This window comes from Canis lupus, chromosome 36, assembly GCF_011100685.1.
Source record: "Canis lupus familiaris isolate Mischka breed German Shepherd chromosome 36, alternate assembly UU_Cfam_GSD_1.0, whole genome shotgun sequence".
NCBI lineage: Eukaryota > Metazoa > Chordata > Mammalia > Carnivora > Canidae > Canis > Canis lupus.
The window spans coordinates 16,224,289-16,247,855 of NC_049257.1; the positions used below are offsets into that span (position 1 = coordinate 16,224,289).

At 34.5% G+C, this 23,567-nt stretch overlaps 1 protein-coding gene across 3 annotated transcripts in view; it reads left to right on the forward strand.

Annotated features, from left to right (window-relative positions):
• Positions 1-23,567, forward strand: part of DCAF17 (DDB1 and CUL4 associated factor 17) — a 54,895-nt gene that overhangs the window by 7,150 nt on the left and 24,178 nt on the right. For 2 of the 3 annotated variants that reach the window (XM_038584811.1, XM_038584812.1), the window contains exons 4-13: positions 2,391-2,527; positions 3,455-3,533; positions 4,652-4,741; positions 6,985-7,089; positions 7,392-7,497; positions 13,419-13,561; positions 17,004-17,113; positions 19,992-20,082; positions 20,793-20,876; positions 23,287-23,442. In XM_038584811.1, coding sequence (XP_038440739.1) covers positions 2,391-2,527; positions 3,455-3,533; positions 4,652-4,741; positions 6,985-7,089; positions 7,392-7,497; positions 13,419-13,561; positions 17,004-17,113; positions 19,992-20,082; positions 20,793-20,876; positions 23,287-23,442 — 1,101 coding nt within the window. The other variant, XM_038584813.1, reaches the window with a different exon arrangement.

Consider the following 23,567-nt stretch of genomic DNA (forward strand, 5'->3'; position numbering starts at 1 on the left):
CTTTGAAAGTAGATTCCTCCATGAATCTTGTTAGGAAAGTAATAAGTCAAAAATAAAAAATAAAATAATAAAAAGTAAAATAAAATAATAGGCTAACCTCATTCTAGCAGACAAACCAGCATTGCCCTGGTACGCATTTTTCAGAACACTGTCTTCATAAGATGATAACATCTTATAGTTGCTAGAGGATTTGAAAGAATTGAGTTGTAGACAAAATGAGTTTGGTATTCTGAGCTTAAAAGGTGAAACAAATTTATTTATAGAATTACTTCTCAGAGTCCTGAATAATACTTAGAATAATACTGATGTTCATGGTGATTGTCAAACCATTTCCCAAAACTCTTGATCATACAACTTCTTTTTTTGAGGTATATTTCTACATATTGGTTTTGTATGGGATCAGTGTTTTAAGAACAGCACGTAGGAAATACTGTAGCAAATTATTCAGGTCTTTAATCTTGCTGGTTGTTTTTTTAGAAGAAATAGAACTTACAATATGTGACCAAAAATACTGTTTAAAGGCTAAGAGGCTCTGCTTTGAATTTACTGTTAAAATTCTTTCTCTTTTTAAATACTGTTGTTTTTATATAAAATTATAGTTTTCCAGAACTGCTGCTTTCTTTTTCCCTAGACACTTACTCTTTTTAAAAAGAGACACCTTTTTAAAAATCAGAAAGCTTTAAATTTATATTTTTTTCCATAATTTCTTCTTGAAAGCTGAAAATAACTGTAAAGCCTTTTAACCTATTTTCATTTGTGGGGGGAGGAGGATGACAGATTTCTTAATTGAAAAAAATTTTGAAGATACCCGTGCAAAAACACCAGAAATTTAGAGCAATCCTTGCAAAAATAAAGCTTCTAGTAACCTCTAACTCCTATTCTCACTTCTCTTTAAACATTTTTCATTTGAAGTTAAGCAAGATTTTCCATTAAGAAAAACTAAGAAGCGTATCATATTGTTGTTGACATATTGATGTGAAACCATGTTTACATCATCACTCTTTCTTTCTTTTTTTTTTTTTTTATCACTCTTTCTGAGACAATGTGTAAAATACAACTTTTGGTTTAGGAAAATAGCTCAGACCTACTACATATGCTATTTCAAATTCTTCTTTTTTAATAGGCAAGATATAAATAGTGTATTTTTTAAATTTAAAATCTCTAGGAGATGATACTTATATTAGACACCATACAATAAGAATATTTACATCATCACGTGATTTTAGTGTAAGACATCCAGTAGTTAATAAGTTTATACACACAACCAAGAAACAAACACAAAAACCTTGTTTCTTTCCCTAACATTTGAAAGGGAAGACAGATCTTTAAAAGCATGTGTAAAATAACTATGCCTTCATTCTTTTCTATTCATGTTTCAGTCTAAGTGAATACTACATTAATTTCAACTTTCCTATTCTTAACTTTCCTTTTAGAACTTTGTTCTTAAGGACTTCTGGATGGCTCAGTTAGTTGAGCATCTGATTCTTGGTTACAGCCCTTGGGGTTGTGAGATCAAGCCCCAAGTGCGGCTCTGCACTCAGTGATGGGTCAGCTTGGAATTCTCCCTCTGTCCCTCCCTGCTCTGCTCTCGCTCTCTCTCAAATAAATTTTTGAAAAAGAGAGAATTCCCTTTTTATTTTACAAATCAAAGTAGAACTCCTTGTTTCTCTTTCTTTTCCTGCCTTAGACTTCCACCTTGTGGCAGCTGCTCAGTGGCAGGTATGCCCAAGGTAGTATTCCCTCCCTTTTTGGGGGGAGTAATTCATTGGCGACAGAGAATATCTTTAAAACCAGGCCCATCTTCTGTTTTTCTTTGGCTGTCTTGATTCTGCATTCTAGCTTTTAATTTGGAGTTACGGTAGAGCCACAATCATGAAACGATTTGTCATTTTGCCATTTTGACATCTATCAAAAGGGAAAAAAGCCTTGGAATAAAGAAGCAATAAGGAGAGGGGGGACCTGAGCTGAAATCAATAGTTGGACACTTAACCGACTGCGCCACCCTGGTACCCCAAGAAACATCGATTCTAGCAGATGACTTATGCTGTTATACCTGGTTTTAAGAACTGTTATTATTATCATTGTTGAATTTGTTGAATTATTTAATGATAATTAATTCACATTTGTTGAATTATTTAATGATAAATAATAAGTAATAAATTATTTCAGGTACTGTTTAAACGTTTTATGTGAATAAACTCAATAAGTTAATGATGAAAATAATTTCCTACAGTCTCATCTTTCCTTGTCTTAATTCTCTTATTTGTACATTTAATATTCTTTGGTTTACTTATCTATTTCTTTAAAGTTTTAGCTATTTTCTTTGGACATAGATTTCTGCAGATTGTTCATGACTAACCAGTTTCATTTTTATACCTTCTGTTTTTTAGGGGGAAATACTTCCCAATCCATCAGATTATAAATCTTCACTGATAGCACTGACTGCTCATAATTGGTTATTTCGCATATCAGCAACTACTGGAAAAGTCCTTGAGAAAATATATCTTGCTTCATATTGCAAATTCAGGTATTGTGACTTTATTACTCAAGATTTTATTAAAATATATAAAATATTTATTAAAATATATAAAATATATAAAATAAACAATATATAAAATAAAATTTGAGACTTGTGGCCCAGGAAATTTCAAGCTTTTTTTTTTAAAGTTTCCCATTGTATACCTGGATCTCAATTTATAAACTCATTCTTTCTTTCCTCATGACTACATTTGAAAATCTGCGGACACAGACCCTTTATCGTTTTTTTTTTTTTTGTATCACTCATAAGTAACTAACCTATAATAGATGACAAATATCTCTCCCCTCTTTTTTTAATTCCCATCTGCAAATAGTATTTTATATGTAGGTTGCATTTTATGTTGGTTTTCCTGAAGGCTAGTCTGTTTCAGTTAAATCATTGCCTAGTACAGTCTAAGAACTGTCTTTTGTTTGTTTGTTTGTTTGTTTTTTTAAGTAATCTCTATACCCGATGTGGGGCTTGAACTCAAGACCCCAAGAACAAGAGTCATTTTCCTGACTGAGCTGAGTGTTCCTAACAACTATTATTTTAACTTAGTAGTTGTATGTGTTTTTATATATGAATATAAATATTTGGAGTGAATATATGCATATAGAATGTGAAAGTAACATTTTTAATGCTTTTTATGATATTAATGTCCATTTTAAAGTAGGAATGGATTTTTTTTCTAAATTTTGAATAGTGTTTGATCAAACACAATTTTTATTCATTGACACTCTAGAAAGATTAAAACTATATTTTAGTAGAAATAGATCCATATAAAGATGTAAAGAGAATTTTTAAGTTGTTTCTTAAAAAAATTATTTTGCTTTTATAATTGAAACAACTAAAGAACTGTTTATGAAATATCTATTATATTTTGATTATAAGGAAACTGACTCAAATGCATAAACTTTCTCTTCATTCTTTTACAAGATACTTGAGCTGGGACACTCCTCAAGAAGTCATTGCAGTCAAGTCAGCTCAAAACAAAGGCTCAGTATTGGCCCGGCAGGTAGACATCTTTAAATATCAATAAATAAATTTTTAAACATCAATAAGGTGAGAAGTTTGTTTCCAGAGAAAATTGTCTGCAAATTTGTTAGGAAAGAACCAATAATCTTGGTTTCTGAAGAATGGATAAAAGTTGCTTACCATAAACTTAAGAAATACCCTTTAAACTACTCTGGAGAAGTACAGCAGATTATTTTACATTCCATAGTGGAAAGAAAGTGACAGAACCTTGTTCTTCAAAGTAAGGGAGCTATCTGTTTCAAGCAGAGAAATCACTCTAACTATTGGTAATTTTTTCTCATTTCTCATAGACATAACAGTGTAATTCTACTTTCAGATGATGTGACCATTATAATTATGTGTCTTTTGTTAGGCTCTTTATTATTAAATTCCAATTTATAATATTCATATTATATTAATATAACAATAAAAGTATAATGACAATATAATTATGTATTATATATGTTAAAAATATATTAATTTATATTATAACATTTTTAATTCAGAAAATATGTTTTATTATGCAGTATATAAAATGTTTTTGTTGAACAGTATATAAAATATGTTTTGTTGCTAAGAAATATTTATTGATGGGGTGCTTGGTTGGCTCAGTTGGTTGGGCATCTAGATACCTTTGGCTCAGGTCATAGACTCAGGATCCTGATTGGACCCTGCATTGGGCTCTCTGCTCAGCAAGGAGTCTACTTCTCCCTCTCCCTCCGTGTTCTCTCTCTCTCTCAAATGAATAAATAAAATCTTTTTAAAAATTCCTTAAAAAAAGAGAAATGTTTACTGTTATGTTTATTTTTTTTAATTTTTTTAATTTTTTAAGTAGTCCCTATACCCAGTGTGGAGTCAGACTGAGCCACCCATGTGCCCTCATGTTCTATATTTACTGTTAGAGACTTTTGTGTGTATATACGTGTGTGTTGAAGGGCTGAAGGTTTAATGGACGTATCTTGAACATGTATGCTTTCTTGTTTGAGAAACTTTGCAATGTTCATAAATTGAAAACATCCACATAACTGTATGCTAGGACAGATGGATGTTTTCAACTCATGAAAACAGTGTTTCTGAAATTCTTTTGAGAACTGCCTGTAATTTAACCTTTCCTTTCAGGCAGGCATTCAACAGCCTGTTTTGCTGTACCTTGCAGTGTTCCATGTTTTACCTTTTTCACTCATAGGGATTCTGGAGATCAATAAGAAGGTAAGAACTTACTTCTTATTTAATTGCAATATTAATTTTTTGATAAAAGATGTAATATAGTTGTTTATTTATTAGATGTTTTGATTGCAAATATTCCCCTGGCTGTAAAAAGCTTTCTGATCTAGTTTGTTTCATATCAAAATACATGAGAATGTTTCATTTACGAAGAAAGCCTAATCATCCTTTCATCTTTCTGCATGTTTTTATGCCTTTCAAGTGGATAGTGTTGAATACCTTTGGTGTCATTAACAAACCTCTACTTTATAAAATTATGAAATGAGTAAGGTGGGTTTTTTTCAGAGGGATATTTCAAAGCTTGTTAAAATGACCATTAGGAAGATGAAAAGCTGCAACAAAAAGAATCATTTTAATTGCAAAGTATAGATCTAAAACTTGTTTTATGATACATAAACAAGACTTATAATTAAATATATGAGTTTTCCAACTCATTCAGTTATAGGTTTTATTCTTGTCATTGTTCCTGATTCATGGTCTGTTATATGGGAGAGAAAAAAGGACATATTTCCTTTGAGTAAAAGAATCAATAGCCTTCTACTTTTCCATTAACAAATTGTTACTTAGTCTGGGTGGATAGTTATTTATTGGTGTTTTCTACTGGTTTTTAATTATGCACTTTCCAAGTATTACTGAGGCCAGATCTTCAGGGTCCACTAATAGTCATTAGCAAATAAGATGAACATATTAAAAAATTTTGTATAAGTATAGTATACTAAACTACATAAAGGCCAATGAATAGTATCAGTTACTTATATACTGTTTTATGCCAGGCATTTTGAGTAGTTTATAACTTTGTAACATACGGTGGGTTCAGTTTGGAAGTTAAGCAGCTACCCAAGTCCTACATAAATAGAGAAGCTGGAATTAGAACCTAGATTTGACTCCAAAGTATGAACCAATTTTAAAATAGAGTGGCAACTTTATTAGAGCACTCATTATTTGAAAATATGTTTGTGGTTCATAATGTCTTTTTTTTTTTTTAATTTTTATTTGTGATAGTCACAGAGTGAAAATATGTTTGAATTACACAAGTCCTCCTTTTCAAAGTGGAAAACAAGTATAAGCAAATAAAAAAATGAGCTAGTCACATCAAAGCAAAGCATAATTATCCTTGTAAGAGATGACAAAAAAACACAACTTATGAATTTAATTATTTTCTTTGTGCGTGTGGATTAAGTAATTGTATATGCTTATTACAATCTAGAACAGGAATGAACACTTAGCTAAGTCATAAATTGTTTCTATTTATTCTTTGATAATAATTGGAGGGATTTGGTTTTGATTAGGGTTAGTTGGAATTGAAGCGTATGTTTCACCTACTATGTGTAAAAGACTACCCAGGGGCCAGACTCAACGTGTACTAAAAGCTATTTATTGGGGTGGTAAATCTTCACTAATTTGTCTTGAGTAGGAACAGAAACAGATTTTCACTTAATTTCCACTTGTTCTTTCATTGCTATGAATATTTGTCTATGTTGGCTTTCGTTAAATATTAAATAGGCACAGAATCAAGTTTTTTTTGTTGGTGGTGTTTATCAGAGCTTTGTGGAGGATTATGACAGGATCCACTGCATAGAACAAAAACAGAAAGGGAACAAAGAACCAAAGCCACACTCAAAGTTAGCCAGGCTAAATGTCTCTATAAGTACTTGCTTGGTCTTTAACACCTTTAATTTTTATATGACTAAAATATCAAGCAGTATTAGATATTTAAAGAACAAAGTAATGATAAAAGTCTGGAGTTGGCTATTTCTCATTAGAAGTACTTTCTTAGATCCAATCTTTTCACTTTTTAGCTAAAAACTAAGTTTCTTTATAAATAACATTTTAGCATGAAGAATAGGTCCCTAAATTCATTTACTCTACTACACACATCCTGCATAGTAAAATTAGATGGTCTCAGTGTATGCCTATGTCCATGAGGAATAGGACGTTATTAAAAGATATTGACAAAACTGTAGAACGAATGGATGAACCAAATGAATGGTGCAGAATCATTTTGATGGTTAAGTGCTACACTCATTAGTGCTTCCTTTTGAGACTTTAGTGGCCTACAACCCTAATGACACTTTAACTTCAAGTCTCTAAATTATACTTAAATTATAATGGTAGGTAGCTGTGTTGTAGTGGTGACCTGAATATTAAGCAAATGCACAAACCACTGTGAAGACTCAGAGGATTGGCCTTCTGGTCTTTTCTCAGGTGATATCTACCTTTCCCCTCAGATTTTCGGGAACGTTACAGATGCTACCTTGTCTCATGGAATACTGATTGTGATGTACAGCTCAGGACTGGTCAGACTCTATAGCTTCCAAGCCATCACTGAACAGGTAGAGAAGACTGAAATTTGCCATATTAGAATAACTCGAGGTTTGGACTGAGGTATGATTTTTTTTTTTTTTTTAATGAAATGCTTTTAGAGTAAGGCACTTGTGTAGATTTCAACTTGACAAAACTATACAAATGCAGAAAGACAGAGTAACCTTTAAAAGAGGGGAGGGAAGATAAACAGGCCCTTGAATAAATAAAGATATTTTCTCTGTCATATACATGTGAATTTGATTTTTTTCTCTCTTCAGACAGCAAATAAATAGGTGCTAAAGCCACCATTTTTGTTTTGTTTTGTTTTTAGTTCATGCAACAGAAACTTGACTTAGGGTGTGCATGCAGATGGGGTGGGACTGCTGGAACTGTAGGAGAGGCTCCTTTTGGCATTCCTTGTAATATTAAAATCACAGGTATGGCTACAATATATATAGCATTTTTTCACCTTAAAAAATAAGTGGTCATATAATTATTTATTATAATAATCCAGATGTTTCTCATAATTTAATGATAAACTCAATTCATTTTACTTCCATACAGTGTATTCCTTGTTACTGAATAGGTGTTAACAAAATCTATCACTTATTCATTGAACTGGGGATACTGAGTCTGTTTGACTTTGAATTAGGGGAAAGTGAAACCCAACATCCCTGATAAGAAAAACACAGATTAAATTTATCATAGGAAATATCTTTTCAGATTCTCAAATATCAAAAAGTTACATAACAGGGTTTTTAAAAGTATGGAAGTATATAAAAATATAACAGGATACTCATTTATTGTTGGAATCCTTTGTGGAAGACAGTTTGTCGATACATATCAAAGTTTTCAGTGTATATACTCCTTGAACAATTCCACGTCTAGGAGTTTGTATCAGATATATTCACATGTGTACAAAATGACAAATGTACAACATTATTTCTAATAGCAAATGTTTGGAAGTAATGTGTAGATTGGTAGGTGACACTAATATATCATTATTTGGCTGTATCATAAATTTAATTGTTAAAGATTTTTTTGCCTTGGTATAGAGCAATTCCCAATGTATGTTATTAAGTGATAAGAAGGAGTGTAAAATTATATATAAAAAGCTTCATTTGCATAGAGAATTCATGTTCACATGTTAAAAGTGTACGTATAAGCATATACTTTTAGATTTGCTTAGACTATATGGAAGGACACCCAAAAACCTGATAAACAGTAGTTACCTCAGAGGGATACAGATGAAAGAAAGACTTAGTTTTCCTTATATATCTTATGATGTGGTGCTCATGTTACTTAACCTTTGCCACAATGTAGTTCCTTGTTTATGCACATACACACGCAGCTCCTTGAAATTTCAAGAATTTGACTTACATACCATTTTATGGATGAATTCTAAAATTGTCGAACCAATTACTAGTTTGGACATATGGGTTGTTTTGATTTTCTGTAATTACGGGTAACATAAGAATACTCCTGTAGCTATCAGTGATTCCTGCCTGAATCACTTAGTTAAGGTGGGGGGCAGGGGGAATGGCCACTTGAAAGGATTCTGACATTCCTTCTGCCTTTACTAATGGACATTTTTCTATAAATAAAGACTTTCACTCATCACCCAGGGATGAACTATAGTTTCTCCCAAAAAAAGTCAAAATAAATACTTATTCTTTCTCTTTAATTAACAATATTTAAATAAGGAGTTGGTTTAATAGTCACTTCCCATGGTGGCAAATATTTTAGAGGTCAGCACACATAGACTCATGGATTTTTATGTCACCAAAATTACATACAGTCATTATTCTTAATGATGTTCAAATTGCCCCAAATTTGGCCAATGAGAACTCCATTATGACATACTCATAATAGCTTTGGAGAATTTCTTTGTTTTCTGGAACAGTGATATATCCCAGGTATATCTTTTATTTTCCTTGTCCAATGATCTGACAAGGAGCCATTTTAGTAGAGAATGCATCATCATTGACTGTGTTAGTTTCCTAGAGCTGCTGTAATACCACAGACTGGTAGCTTTATTTTATTTTATTATTTTTTTTAATTTATGATAGTCACACAGAGAGAGAGAGAGGCAGAGCCATAGGCAGAGGGAGAAGCAGGCTCCATGCACCGGGAGCCCGACGTGGGATTCGATTCCGGGTCTCCAGGATCGCGCCCTGGGCCAAAGGCAGGCGCTAAACCCCTGCGCCACCCAGGGATCCCCAGACTGGTAGCTTTAAATAACAGAAATTTAATCTCTTAATGTTTTGGAGGCTAAAAGTCTGAAATTAGGGTATTGGCAGAGACGATTTCCCTCTGAAGATTCTAGGAAAGAATCCTTCCTTGCCTCTTCTAGCTTCTGGTTATTGCTGACAATCTTTGGCATTTCTTGCTTTGTGGCAGCATAATTACCACTTTTTCCTGTCTTCACGTGGCCTTCTTTACTCTGTTGTCTTTGAATCTCTCTCTCTCCTTATAAGACCACTAGTGATGGGATTTAGGAACCCCCCCTTATCCAGTATGACTTCTGCAAAGACTTTGTTTCCAAATAAAGTAACATTCACAGATACTAGGGTTTAGGACTTTGATTTATCTTTTTGAGACAGTTCAAGGCCAAGATCTATTTGTGTTCAATGCAATTGGTTGTCTTTATTTTTTGGTGAACAGAGCTGGGAAATATATTAAAACAAAAATTCATTAGCTCATTCTCATACTTCCAATTTAATTGTTCTTCGATTCTATATTTGTATTTCTTTTGACTCCCACTGAACTTCTTGAATGCTAATAAAATGTTATCCTCTTATATATATGTGATAATCTTAAAATAGCCATATCAGTGCTACCACTAAAAACTGAAGTCTGGTACGAAGGTTTAGATATCTCTGAAGTTCCTTTTGTCCTTAGTGTACAGTCCTACAGAGTAATGTGTTCAAAAATTATTTGAAATTATTTTTCTATATGATTAGGTTACCAGCTTTATGTAATTGGGTTCATTTGTTTTAGTTTGTTTTCAATTTTAGGTTTATTTTTCCCTTTTGACTTTATTCTTAAACTTGTAAAATGTGTGTATATTTCAAAGGTCAAAAGATATATAAAAAGGTCAAAAGATATGTAAAAAGATATAATCTGAGAAGTTTTGTGTCCATACATAGTCCTTTCATTCTGTTATGCCTATACTAACCTGTTCATAAGTCTCCATTACTTTTGGTTTCTAGGTTAGCCCTCACCTGTTTGTTTTTATAAAAATAAGCAAATGTATGTATGTATTCTTTAAATATTACCTTCTTTCTGGGGATCCCTGGGTGGCTCAGCGGTTTAGCACCTGCCTTTGGCCCAGGACAAGATTCTGGAGTCCTGGGATCGAGTCCCACATCGGGCTCCCTGTATGGAGCCTGCTTCTCCTTCTGCCTGTGTCTCTGCCCCCCCTTTCTATGTCTATCATGAATAAATAAATAAAATCTTTAAAAATAAACAAACAAACAAATAAATATTACCTTTTTCTTATACCAAATGCAGCCTATCGTACGCTCTGTACCTTGTATTTTCACTTAACATGTATCTAAATGTTTAAGCATTTATTTAATAGAAATACATAAGATTACCTATTTTTCTTATTGAGATAAAATTGATACATATAACATTAGATTAATTTCAGGTGTACAGCATAATAATTTGATTTTGCCCAGGACAAGTCCTTTCCCACTTGCTAGTAATTCTTCATAAATCAGGATAATGTCTAAGGCTAGACATTAGGAAAAGAGGGATTCTCGATGGTTTTATCCCTTAACCATATTTATTTATTCCAGGAGCTACTTCTATAGCTGTAAAATTACAAGTAGAGGCTTTAGACAAGCATACAGTGGCTACTTAACCAAACCCAACATGCAGTCATCCACAAATTCAGAAGATGGTCCTCCAAAACCAACTGGTCCTTTATATCCTGACCGTAGCTTAGGAAGGCCCCCTGGCTCCAAGAAATAACAAATGAGCTCTTGTGTTTGTTATAAATGGTTCCTGGATGCCTTTCTTCTGCATCCTGCTGTTTCTTATCTTTTTTGATAATAGACATTCTAACAGATGTGAAGCAATATCTCATTGTGGTTTTGATTTGTATTTGCCTGATACATTCCCTATATTTTAAAATTAAAGAAAAATCATGTCCTATTATAGCCATTCTTTTATAAACCATACAACATTTTGGACAATTTATATTAAAACTGTGAAGTATCATTGCTTGACCTTTCACAGACTCAGAGCCTTATTAATAATAATTTTCTTTTTAGTGCCTCTCTTTCCACAGTCCAGCCTGTAGGAGCCTCTTTTGCTAGCTCTTATTCTTTTAACACTATACTGACATCCTTGTAAATATCCTTTATAGCAATAACTGGATGGTTCAGACCTCCTAAAATTTCTTCACTACAAGACATGAAATCAGCCACTCTCAGAATTTCTAGGACTCTTTAATTGAAAATAGTATTGAGATCAAAATTTGGGCTTTTGAGGTTAGTGGGGACCCATCAGAATTGTGATGAACAGAGTCCTGCTGCTCTTTTGGGTCCATTTTTAGCAACTGCTGAGAAAAGTATTCCTTTTTAAACACATCATTTTGGATTGACTTTTTCCCCTATTGTTATATCTATTTTTTATTCTCTATAACATATACCTACTTGAAATTTTAGCCCCAAATTCAAACTCTAATTATATTTTTTCTTTTATAATTTTTTCTTCATTCATCATCATTTGATAGCTACCATATTATCACATGATGTTTGTACTTCTTTCATAATTTACTTACTGATATTTTTGCCCAGTTTTCTATTGGGTTCATATTTTTCTCATTAAAAAGACTTCTTTATATATTAAGAGTATTACTCTTTTCCTAAAAGGTTTTTAAAAAGTACATTAAGTATAGATGTTACGTTTATCCTTGTCCCTTTCTCAGGACTGTCAGTTTGTGAAATCACTTTTCATTATTTTTCTCTTACATGTAGCACCAAGTAGTAAATTATCCTTGTGAAGAGGCCTAATAAAGTACATGCTTCTATATGTAACATGTGGCTCTTATGAATGGTCTTCCTAAGGCAAGCCCCTTTACTGACAATGATGGCCTCATAACCAAAAAGTGAACTCTTTTTTTTTTTTTTAAGATTTTATTTATTTATTCATGAGAGAGAGAGAGAGAGAGAGAGAGGCAGAGACACAGGCAGAGGAAAACCAGGCTCCATGCAGGAAGCCCAACGTGGGACTTGATCCCTTGTCTCCAGGATCATACCCAGGGCTGAAGGTGGCACTAAACCGCTAAGTCACCTGGGCTGCCCCAAAGAGTAAACTCTTAAGGTAGAAGGGTTAAAAAAAAGAGTCCTAGATTAACCACCTGCCAAAACGGACTATGTGGTGTTTCCCATGGGCTGCCCAAAAGATATCTTGGTGTTCTAAAGCTGCAGTACCTTCCACTTACACATTTCCCTAGAAGTAAATCTGTTTTGCTCTACTTAAAATTAGTTGCCATGGAAGAGAAGAACTAAGAGGCACCAACAGACATTTCTTTTATGGTATATGACTAGATGCACCTAAACTAGTTGGGACGCCTGGATGGCTCAGTGGTTGAGCATCTGTCTTTGGCTTGGGGTGTGGTCCTGGGATCAAGTCCCACATCGGGCTCCCTGCAGGGAGCCTGCTTCCCCCTCTGCCTATGTCTCTGCCTCTCTCTGTGTGTCTCTCATGAATAAATAAAATCTTAATTAAGAAAACAGTAGTTAACTTGTCTAAAGATGATATTTATAGTAGTGGCTAACCTTGAATAAATTTCCACTGTAACAGGACCTATCCTAAGTAGTTACATTCATTATGATTAATATCACTTCTACCCTGGAAATGTTAAGACAGCTCTCAAAGTTTGCTAAGTATAACCTGTTAGTCTGGAATATGGAAGATTGCTTCCTCACACCTGAAGGAATTATTAGATACTTAGTTACCTTTTAGGATTGTTATGAGTGTTGGAAATAGCATCTAACCCAGAGTCTGGGACATACATGCCTAGTAAATGGCAGCAGCTTTTATTAGGTGTACTTTGTACACCTTCAGCCCATTTTTTCTCTCCACTCAGCTGCAGGTCACACATACCCTGGAAACAGATGTCTATAATGTTGACCTCATAGCATAATTGCTGCCTACTAGTCTTCTCTTTTCTTATCAATCAGCCTCTTTCCTGATTATATTTTATTTCTTGAGCATAGTAATTCTTCATTAATGGAAATTCATGGATGGTACATGCAAAGAAGGGTTAAATCAGTTTATGAATGAATATTCCAAGGCTACCAGAACAGAGAAACTAATAAATTCCTTTTGCCTGTCTCTACAGACACACCACCACTGCTCTTTGAAGTGTCCTCTCTGGAGAATGCTTTTCAGATTGGAGGCCATCCTTGGCACTACATCATCACACCTAATAAGAAGAAACAGAAAGGAGTTTTCCATATTTGTGCCCTAAAAGATAATTCCTTGGTAAATCATGAGTGATAGACTTCTTAGTAGTAAATTTGTATCAGAAATTCTTTATTTTCTACTTCTATAATAAGAATTCCTAAGAATTGCTTTTTATTTGTTTGTATTAATAATTCATCAGCAGTGTTAGGTACAGAAGAATACAAAGCATATAACAAACACTTGTGTGTACTATCAAGAATTTAAAAGCATTAAGATTTAAAAATTCTTAGAAACCAAAGATTTCTCATGAGCTCTCTGCAAAGCATCTTTGAAGCTCCAGAGTGGGAATTATTGATGGAATATGTTCAGGCTGCCTCTGAAATTGCTGGTGCAATATGTAGTTAGTTTTGTTTTTTCATGGTTTGCTACTATTAGCTTTCTAGAGCAGAACCAGGTAGAACTCTGTTGATCACAATGTAAGGCTTAAAACACCTTGAGTTTTCAAGAACACTGTTAAGTTACTTATGGCAGAATAGGAAGAAATGCTGCATGGTAAGACAATAGAAATTTCTACCCCTTGAATTAATTTTTCTTTATTTTCTTTTTGAAAATAATTTAGGCATGATTTATCATTTAATTTAATCTAATTTAATTTAATTTATTGAGAGCTTAATGTGTGCCAGGCATGGCAGCTGGGGACACATTCCCTTCCCTCAAGTTGAAAGTACACAAGTAGATAAATAAGATGCAGTCTCTTAAGTATAGTGATTAAGAGACGTGCAAAAGAGTGAGTGCACAGGGAGTGGTGGAGGAGTTCTTCCCTGTCTGTTTTGTACTGCTGAGTTAGTGTAGTTTATTTCTGGAACCTATATATTTGATATATCAAATAATCTGACTTTTCCTGAAGCAGACTCAGCTCATTTCACACCCATCTCTTCCAGAATCATGCTCAGTCATTGTTGGACTCGGTGACTTTTAGTTACAGGCCACCTTTCACCACGCTGAAGATCAATATGGTCTTGGGTCTGGTTATCTGTTTACATTGATTTTGCTAGCAGGGAACACTGTGTATAGTGTCTTCTAGTTTTCTTTTGTGGGGACGTTGTTCTCTTTCATTTTTTCATTCATCTATCACATGTGGCAGCTCCTGTTTGGCCCAGCCCAATGACATCATCTTTTACAGTGGCCTCTCTAGGGGCTGTTTCCTATCATGACAAGTCTCTGATTTATCACCTCACACCACTGAACATGCTTCAGCCACCAGGATGCGTCGCATCTCTCTTTTATTTAACTTTTATATAAGAACTGGTAATACATATTAGTGCATGTGTGTATAAAATGGCTTCCAACATCTATATCTAGAATGCCTGTCAAGTACACTCCTTCCGTAATAACTGATTATAGCATCTAGTCAAATCTACATTTCAACATATTCATAAATTGCCAAATCCAGAGGAAGTTTTCAGTCCTTTCGCCAGATAGTTTTGCTGTAATGACATTAACTTAAGGATGCATATGTCCATTGCTTCCCCGCCTGTCAGTCAGAAGACTAACCCAAACACATGCAGCCAAACTGAAGAATTCAGAAAATGTTTCATAGCTTTCTATTAAACTGAGCTTTAAAATCTAGCATTCTGGGATGCCTGGGTGGCTCAGTGGTTGAGCATCTGCCTTTGGCGTAGGGCGTGATCCTGGAGTCCTGGGATTTAGTCCCACATCGGGCTCCCTGCATGGAGCCTACTTCTCCCTCCATCTATGTCTTTGCCTTTCTCTCTGTCTCTCATAAATAAATAAATAAAATCTTTTAAATAAATAAATAAATAAATGAAATCTAGCATTCAAGCACATAAAAACTGCAGAAGCTGGCAATAATGCTGCCTTATATTTAACACAAAGATAATATTTATTTTGCATGTTATAGTAATTATCATAAAGAGAATTGTCTAAAGAAAGATATGTGTGGTATGTACATCTTTTATATTTTAAACAAAGGGGCATTTGGAGCTAATGCCATCTTGGACACGTTAATTTCAGTGGTTGCAACCAAAGTGCCTAATTAAATTGATTCCCTTATATGTATATGGGAATGTATATGTATATGGGAATGTAGTATTATAATGTAATAATACTGCCATTCCTTTTAAAATTATTAGAATACTTATAAAATTCCTGAAAAATTAAAACATTTACTAATACAGAAAATGTGTTAAATTCCTTTTTTTAAAAAAAGTATGGCATACAAAGCACTTATGACATAGTACCCCACCTACTTCTCTAGTCATTATATTTCTTTTGTAGGAGCCAAAATTAAATTTTTATTCATATATATGCATATACATGCTATATGGATTAACATTGTGGTGTTTTGGGTTTTGCCATCTCTTTTTAGCCATTTTGTGCTCATCCCTTGAGGCTTGTGTAAGCTCTGTTTTTATTTCATGGAATTCTGCTCACCTGGGTTGAATGCTTGATAATATCCTATGCATGGCTTGATTACTTTGTTTTCTACACTTATTTCTGTTTATGTTTCTGCTTCCCTTCCTGATTATGAGCTTTTTGATGGCAGGGGTTATGTTTAGTTCATATAAGGTACAAATACCTAGTTTGATACTTAAAACATAGTGTTCTATCAGTATATGCTAATGAAATTGGTAAGTTAATGTTTTTAAAACTTTCCCAAGTATCTAGTAAGAAAGGTGGTATCCCTGCATTTTACATTGTAGAAATTAAATAAATTTAATGAAATTAATGAATCGATGTTGGTAGTAGTTCCCAGTGCTCCTGTGTATAAGGTAAAATATTTATGTACATATGCAATCCTGTATCACGGAGCTATCTTTTTCTTTATTTTAATGTCTAAATGTCCTACGATGAAATAAATCTCTACTTGCCTAAAAGGCTAAGCGACCATTTCTTCATTATTAGAGGTTAATGTCTGACTTTTCCAAGGAGATTATATGACCTGTTTCTGAGATTTTAGGTTGGGTTGCATGTTTTTCTTTGTGCGTTATAAACACTCCTTTTGACAGTTTACTGGGGATAAGCAAGGGAGGCAGAAGTTATAGGGAACTGTGTGTGCATGATTATACAGAGTTATATCATGGAACAAGTCCTTGGACCTCAGAATCAGAGCAGCTGTTTAGCACGTGTAAAACATTGAGGAAATGATTCATCCTCGTATATCAGTTTCCTCATCAAAGTGGGGATAATAATATATGCTTTGAGTGTTGTTAAATGAAATGACTCTAAAATATCTACTGCAGTGCCTGACACAAATTGGATACTTGAAATATAATAACTGTTAAGTTACTATTCCTGAGATAAATTGTATGGTACAGAGTAAATGTTCTGGATTTCTCAAGTATGAGTGTCCTAATTCAATTCTTTTACGTATTCCAGTTCAACTGTTGATATTTCTCTTCCTTGTACCTTTGATTTACTGATCTATCACTGATGTTAAATTTGAAACTTATTTTATTTTTCCTTGCTCTTTATTTTCAATATTTTTTCCCAACTTCAGGCAAAAAATGGGATCCAAGAAATGGAATGTTGTTCTCTCGAATCTGACTGGATCTATTTTCATCCAGATGCTTCTGGTAGAATAATACATGTTGGCCCAAATCAGGTCAAGTGAGTATTTTTATTAGTTACTTTAAAGTGAAAAGTAGCTTTTTGGAAGCATTTATTGGCATGTTTATTTTTGCCAGCTAACTGTTGACTCAGTTGTAGAAATAATTAGCTTGTTATAGTTGGTTCCTTAGAGACTGGCATCTAGAAAACTTGACTTGATTCTTTCAGCCTCATCAGTATTCTTTGTAGGTATTACTCTTTGTTGATATTACATTTAAATAAATTTTTTGATGAATGACATATGGGTAAAAGGAGATTCAGATTGGCTTGTCCTCATCATGTTTTAATTCTTCAGGATTAATGAGAGATGATTTGTCTTTGTTCTGAAAGACAGCTTCAGTGCTGAAGTTATTTTGCTTTGTTGACCTACATCTACCATCAGGTTGACCTTTCCTTCCCTGAAACACTCTTCATTTAGCTTTCCTGACACCTCAGTTCTGAATATTTTCCTCCCTCTTTGATGTGTCTTTCTTAGTATCCTTTCATGTTCTTTCTCTTCTACCCACACTTTAATTATTGGATGTCCTCAGGATTTAGACCCTATTTTCTTCTCACTCTTCATTCCCTTTCTGCATGATTCTATTTATCCCCTTGGCTTCAAAAATCGTGTATACTCCAAAACTCCAAAATTTATGTCCTATCCCAAACCTCTCATCTAAGCTCATGCCAGAAATCTGGAATTCAAAAGGGAACACTTTTTGTCTTTCATTAGTACATATACTCATGTGCATTTTCTCTCTCTTTCTCTCTCTCACACACACCCCACCCATATATCCCGTGAGTCCTTTTTTTGTGTTGTTTTTGTTGTTACTAAATATTTCTTAAATCTGCCTCTTTCTTCCCTTGGCCACTGTCACCATGTTGGGCGGATCATTGTCATCACTAGACTGGACTATAGTAATAGCCTACTTACAGGACTTCCAAGAATCCAATTTTGTACTCCTTAAGCCTGTTTTCTTCTCAGCAGGGAGAGTGATTTTTTAGAACCATTAACAAACACAAAACCTAACCAAGTGGATTCTGTTTTAACCTTTTTATGGCTTCTTGTTCATGAGATAAAGACCAACATATACTTATCATGGTCTGAAAGACCCTCCTCCCACTCAGTTTTTACTTCAGTCATGCTGTCTTTTCAGACAGCCAGGGACCTGCTTCCTCTGAAGTATGTTTCTGCTCTCTGTTGCCTTGCCTAATTTCTATTCATATTTCATCCCCAGCTTAAATATCCCATTTTCATAGAGTCCTTCCCTGATACTCCTTGTTAGATTAGCTCTCGCATCATATTTTCATTGCACCCACTGTGTGATCTTCCTCTAACACAGCAATTTTAATTAAATATTTGTTTGATTGTCTGTTTAAATATCTAGCTTTGGAGTCATCAGCTCCATAATGACAGGGAAAGAATCTGTTTTGCTGATACCTATAACCCAGTACTGAGCATAGTGCTTAGCACAGAGTAGGTGCAAGTCTTAAAGACTATAGTTCACTGTGGTTCAGCTTTAGTAAACCTTTTAATGTTTGCTGCTATCTACTTTTTTTTTCTTTCTTTTTTTATTTTTTTAAGAGCAAGAGAGAGGGAGAGGGAGTTGAGGGGCAGAGGGAGATTGATAATCGTAAGTAGGCTCCACTCCCAGTGCAGAGCCTGACCTGGGACTTGATCGCACAACCCTGAGATTATGACCCCAGCTGAAATCAAACATTGGACACTTAACTGATTGAGCCACCCAGGCGCCCCATTACCCACCTTTTAATAGTAGTTTGAGCTTATGAAAATAAGGTCCACAAAGAGTGTGTGCCCTTTTGCCAGGTTCTAGAAGATAGGCACTTTTAAGTATTGGCACTAATTAAGATAACAAATTGAGTAATTTAAAATATAATCTGATTTCTTTTTTTTTTTTTTTAAGATTTTGTTTATTTATTCATGAGAGACACAGAGAGAAAGGCAGGGACAAAGGGAGAGGGAGAAGTAGGCTCCTTGCAGGGAGCCCGATATGGGACTTGATCCCAGACCCTGGCATCACACCCTGAGCCAAAGGCAGATGTTCAACCGCTGAGCCACCCAGGCATCCCTAATCTGATTTCTTTGTCTCTGGCAAACTCTAAGGCTTCTGGCTCTCCCTGGCCACAGTAGCTGCTTCTCCCTGCCCTTCTCTGCCTGCATTGAGCTTTGAGAACTTTAAGCTTTGAGAACGTTGTGCTTTTGAAGCTTGTTAATGCTGTGAACAGATTTGCGTGGGCGGTGAGCAAATTATTTTCTTTTTTTTTTTTTTTGCTTAATAAGCTTGATCCATGAGACCATTTGCACTCAGAAAACCCAAATCTTTAAATATAATCCTACGATAAAAGTTATTAAGTAAATTGTAGTTTTTAAATATTAAATTAAATATTACTCTTTCGTGAAAACTCTTAGTTCAGGTTTAGTTGCTAATCCAGTCTGCCTTATAGTTAACTCTGAGTGTTGTTCATTGATATCTCATTCTATCTTCAGAAATAAAAAAATGCCAATATCTACTATAATGCCATGTTAAAGCAGATATGTTAAAGACCTGTTGCAGGATGACAGCTAAAGTTGTTTAGAGTAACTTTCATTCAGCCAGTTTGGAAGATGGCTTAAGCCTGAGGAAGCTGCTTCATTATCTGCTTCAGGAGTACCTGCTGTCACAGGTTTTTCTGTTTAACAAAATATCTGAATTTGAAGGAGTTTGTGGACACTAAAGTGATCAGACATTAATATTTCAAACTCAACAGGAGGAGAGGAGAACTAACTCAGTGTTGTTCCTGTAATTTTCATTTGTTGAGTTTCATTTCAGTATTTAAACTTTGGCACTTTGATGATGTGTTGGGTCTCAGGTTCTTAGAATCTTTTTTCCTTTTTCAGAGTTTTAAAGCTAAATGAAGTAGAAAATAATAGTGCCCAGCATCAGATCTCTGAAGATTTTGTCATTTTGGCCAACAGGGAGAAGAATAAAGTAAGCCAGGAATACTTTAAATTTCTTTGTATCACTGTCTATTTGAGAATATAGTGTACAAATGTGTTTGTCTTTTAGTGTGGCTGAAAAGAACAGCACAATAAAAGCCTGGGTTTTTTTGTCTACATAGGTAGCTGATCTTAGCCAGCCCCATGCACAATTGAGATTTGAAAAGAGTTGATTATATTGAGCTTATTTTGAGCTTACATTTTGCTAATTTCTGTTTCCTTTCTGGGTTTCTATTGATGAATTTTTGACCTTTGGGTTTAGTTAATTGTGCACACTTAGAGTAGGTTGGGGTAGATATGAATCTTTAAAGATCACATACCATGCTTTAACTCTAGATAGTTCTTTTCCTTTAGTGTGCAAATTAAGAACATGAAGAAAATTATGCAGAGAGAAATTTCCAAAAGCAGATCCACTGTAGTATTGCTGTACTTATACTATAGCAAAAATCAGAAGGGCGAGTGAAGTAACAAATCTGTTACATTTGTATTTATTGTTTGCCTATTTTGGTATTTTATCCATAAATTTATTTTAGTGAAGTATTTTTACTAATTGTTGGATCAGAAATCTGATTCAGATTTTTCTCAGTAGGGGAAAGAATTGTAGATGTTAGATAAGGATTGGTTATTTAATGAAATTTAGTACAGTTTTGCTATTTATTGCACATAATAGGACTCATCTTTTTATTTCTTTCCATATGATAGAATGAAAATTTACCCACTGTTACAGCTTCTGGACGGGTGGTGAAAAGAACTTTTAACCTTCTGGATGATGACCCAGAACAAGAGGTATTATTTTAACCAGAGATAACAAGCCAAACTAGTGTATACTAGCCCTGTGATTTTTAAATTAGGCTTTCCAGACTCTGGGGTAGAGGTTGGGGGTGAGTAGTTCCATGCAAACTTCATTGGTAGGATTGTGCATGGTATTTCAACTAGTCCATCCCCATCCTCTTTTTTTTTTTTTTTTTTTAAAGATTCTATTTATTTCCTTGAGAGAGAGAGAGCCAGTGAGAGAGAGAGAGCACAAGCAGGGAAGAGGGACAGAGGGAGAGGGAGAAGCATGCTCCCCAATGAACAGGGATCCTAATATGGGACTCTATCCCAGGAATCCAGGATCATGACCTGATCCAAAGATGGATACTTAACCAGCTGCCATCCTCTCTTCTCATACTGGAATTATTCATAAGATTTGGTTTGCAGAAAGATTCATGGGACTGAAATAATTAGAAAACAACTAACTTATTGTTTTGTTTTGTTAATGAGCACACTTTCTAGGGAAATTTCTTAATAGAAAATATTTGAATTATATCTTGATGACCTTATGGCTTTTGCTTTATTTTTTACTTCTGAGACGTGGGTATGTTTGTTAATGATTGTGAGCTAGGGAAGAAGGGTGTGAGGGTGTGATAAATTAGTTCAGCCTCTGGCCTGAACTTGACATCTCCAGTCACTGAACTGATACACTTTTATCCTTTTCTTTTAAAGAGGCATTGAAAGTTCTTATGAAATGAACTGACACTGGTCATGCTTCAAATATATAACTGTTGCATGAATACTAAGTCTGTTTAGACCAGATAACTGGGTTGATTGTGTGATCATTTCTAGGTAGAAACATTAGAGTGGCCTTCTAAGGATAGTTTTTGAAAATATTTTAAAAAGGTTGGAGGTGACCTTTTTGTCACCTTTTTTTGTTGTTGTTAATTTATTTATGATAGTCACACAGAGAGAGAGAGAGAGAGAGAGATAGAGGCAGAGACACAGGCAGAGGGAGAAGCAGGCTCCATGCACCGGGAGCCCGACATGGGATTTGATCCCAGGTCTCCAGGATTGCGCCCTGGGCCAAAGGCAGGCGCTAAACCGCTGCACCACCCAGGGATCCCTTTTTGTCACCTTTTGACCAGTATGTGGCTAATCTCAAAAAGAAATAGAAATAGGTGTATATTTATTTTATAAGATATATTTTATAAAATATATATATAGTTTTATATAAAATCATATATAAAGTAAATACATGTATATTAATTTTTTGAATCATAGAAATCTATTGAGAACAAAGCAGAAAGCTCCTGTATATAAAACTATATTTGAGAAAGACAGACTAAAATTACCAAAAGGTAGCAAAAATAATATACAAGGAGAAGATGGTAGCAAAGAGAGAGATACTCTGCATCAAGAGATCAGAAAACAGAGACTTTTTAGCCTGTAAAGGAGAAGCTGAAAACTAAAATCAGTGACACCCAGGCAAGAAGTCTACTCTTTGAAGTTTGACCAAGGTAATATTAAGGCAAAAGTAAATAAAGAGGAACCACATATAATAAATCTCTGTAAATTTTTATGTCATGGGTAGTAAAAGCAGAAAATATAAATAGATTAAAAAGCAGTTTGACCAAATGTGAGTGAATGATTAATATATGGTGATTCAAAGAAACTTGCTATGCCTGCCAAAATCTTCCATCCTGTGGTCCATCCCTGGATGGCTGGCAAGGATCTGCTTCCCCTGTGAGGCTGTTGGGAGTCCCAGGTTTACTTCGTTAAACAGAGTTTGAGGTTAGAGTTTTCTCTCTTAAGTCTTTACCACCATTAATCATTTCCAGCTAACTACTCTCATCCCAGTCCTGTTCCCATGGGTTGGATTTCAGTTCCTAATTAATATTCTTCTGCAAGTATAAACAGCCATTTTTGCTTTCTTTAGAGAACCAAAACATTAAAAAAAATGGCAAATAGAGTCATAAATAGTATGTGATAAGCTATCAGTTCTTCTTAAAATGGCTTGTGTTTCTCTGGATAAGATCATTCTGACAAAGTGGGTAGTTTTTAGGTTTCAGAACTGAACTTCATATATTTAGTCCTATCTGGGAACCAGTGAACATACATATCAGAGGCAGCAATTGAATACCTCTTTTGAATTTGGAGAAGTTCTAGTTTGCTGTCATAATAGAAAATTTTAGCAGTACTTTGGCTGAGATCTACATAGACTTGGTTCTGTTAGAATCTGTAGGATACTGCTTAAAGTCTTCAAATCTTGGGACTTTAGTAGGCAGAAAGTAGAGACACATTTCTACCTATGCTCTCACCCATTCATTCTTCCTTTGTTTTTAAAATAAGTAATAGAATAGTTAAACTACAAATAGAAATAACCCTAACTAGATAACTGGATTTTGTCCCTCTTCTCTGCCTTATCCATCGATTCCCTGAGACTTTTAAAATTGTGGACTATGAAGATGAGCTGGACTTGCTTTCTGTGGTAGCTGTTACTCAAATAGATGCTGAAGGAAAAGCTCACCTGGATTTCCACTGTAATGAATATGGAACTTTACTTAAAAGCATTCCACTAGTGGAGTCATGGGATGTGGTGAGTGGAATGTAATACAAAGTTGTAAGAATTTTCTTACTAAGTGACATTTGTTGAAATAGATGTTACTGTGTTCGCGTCAGTTCAGGGTTATTTATACCGGTAACCACATGAAAGAGGATATC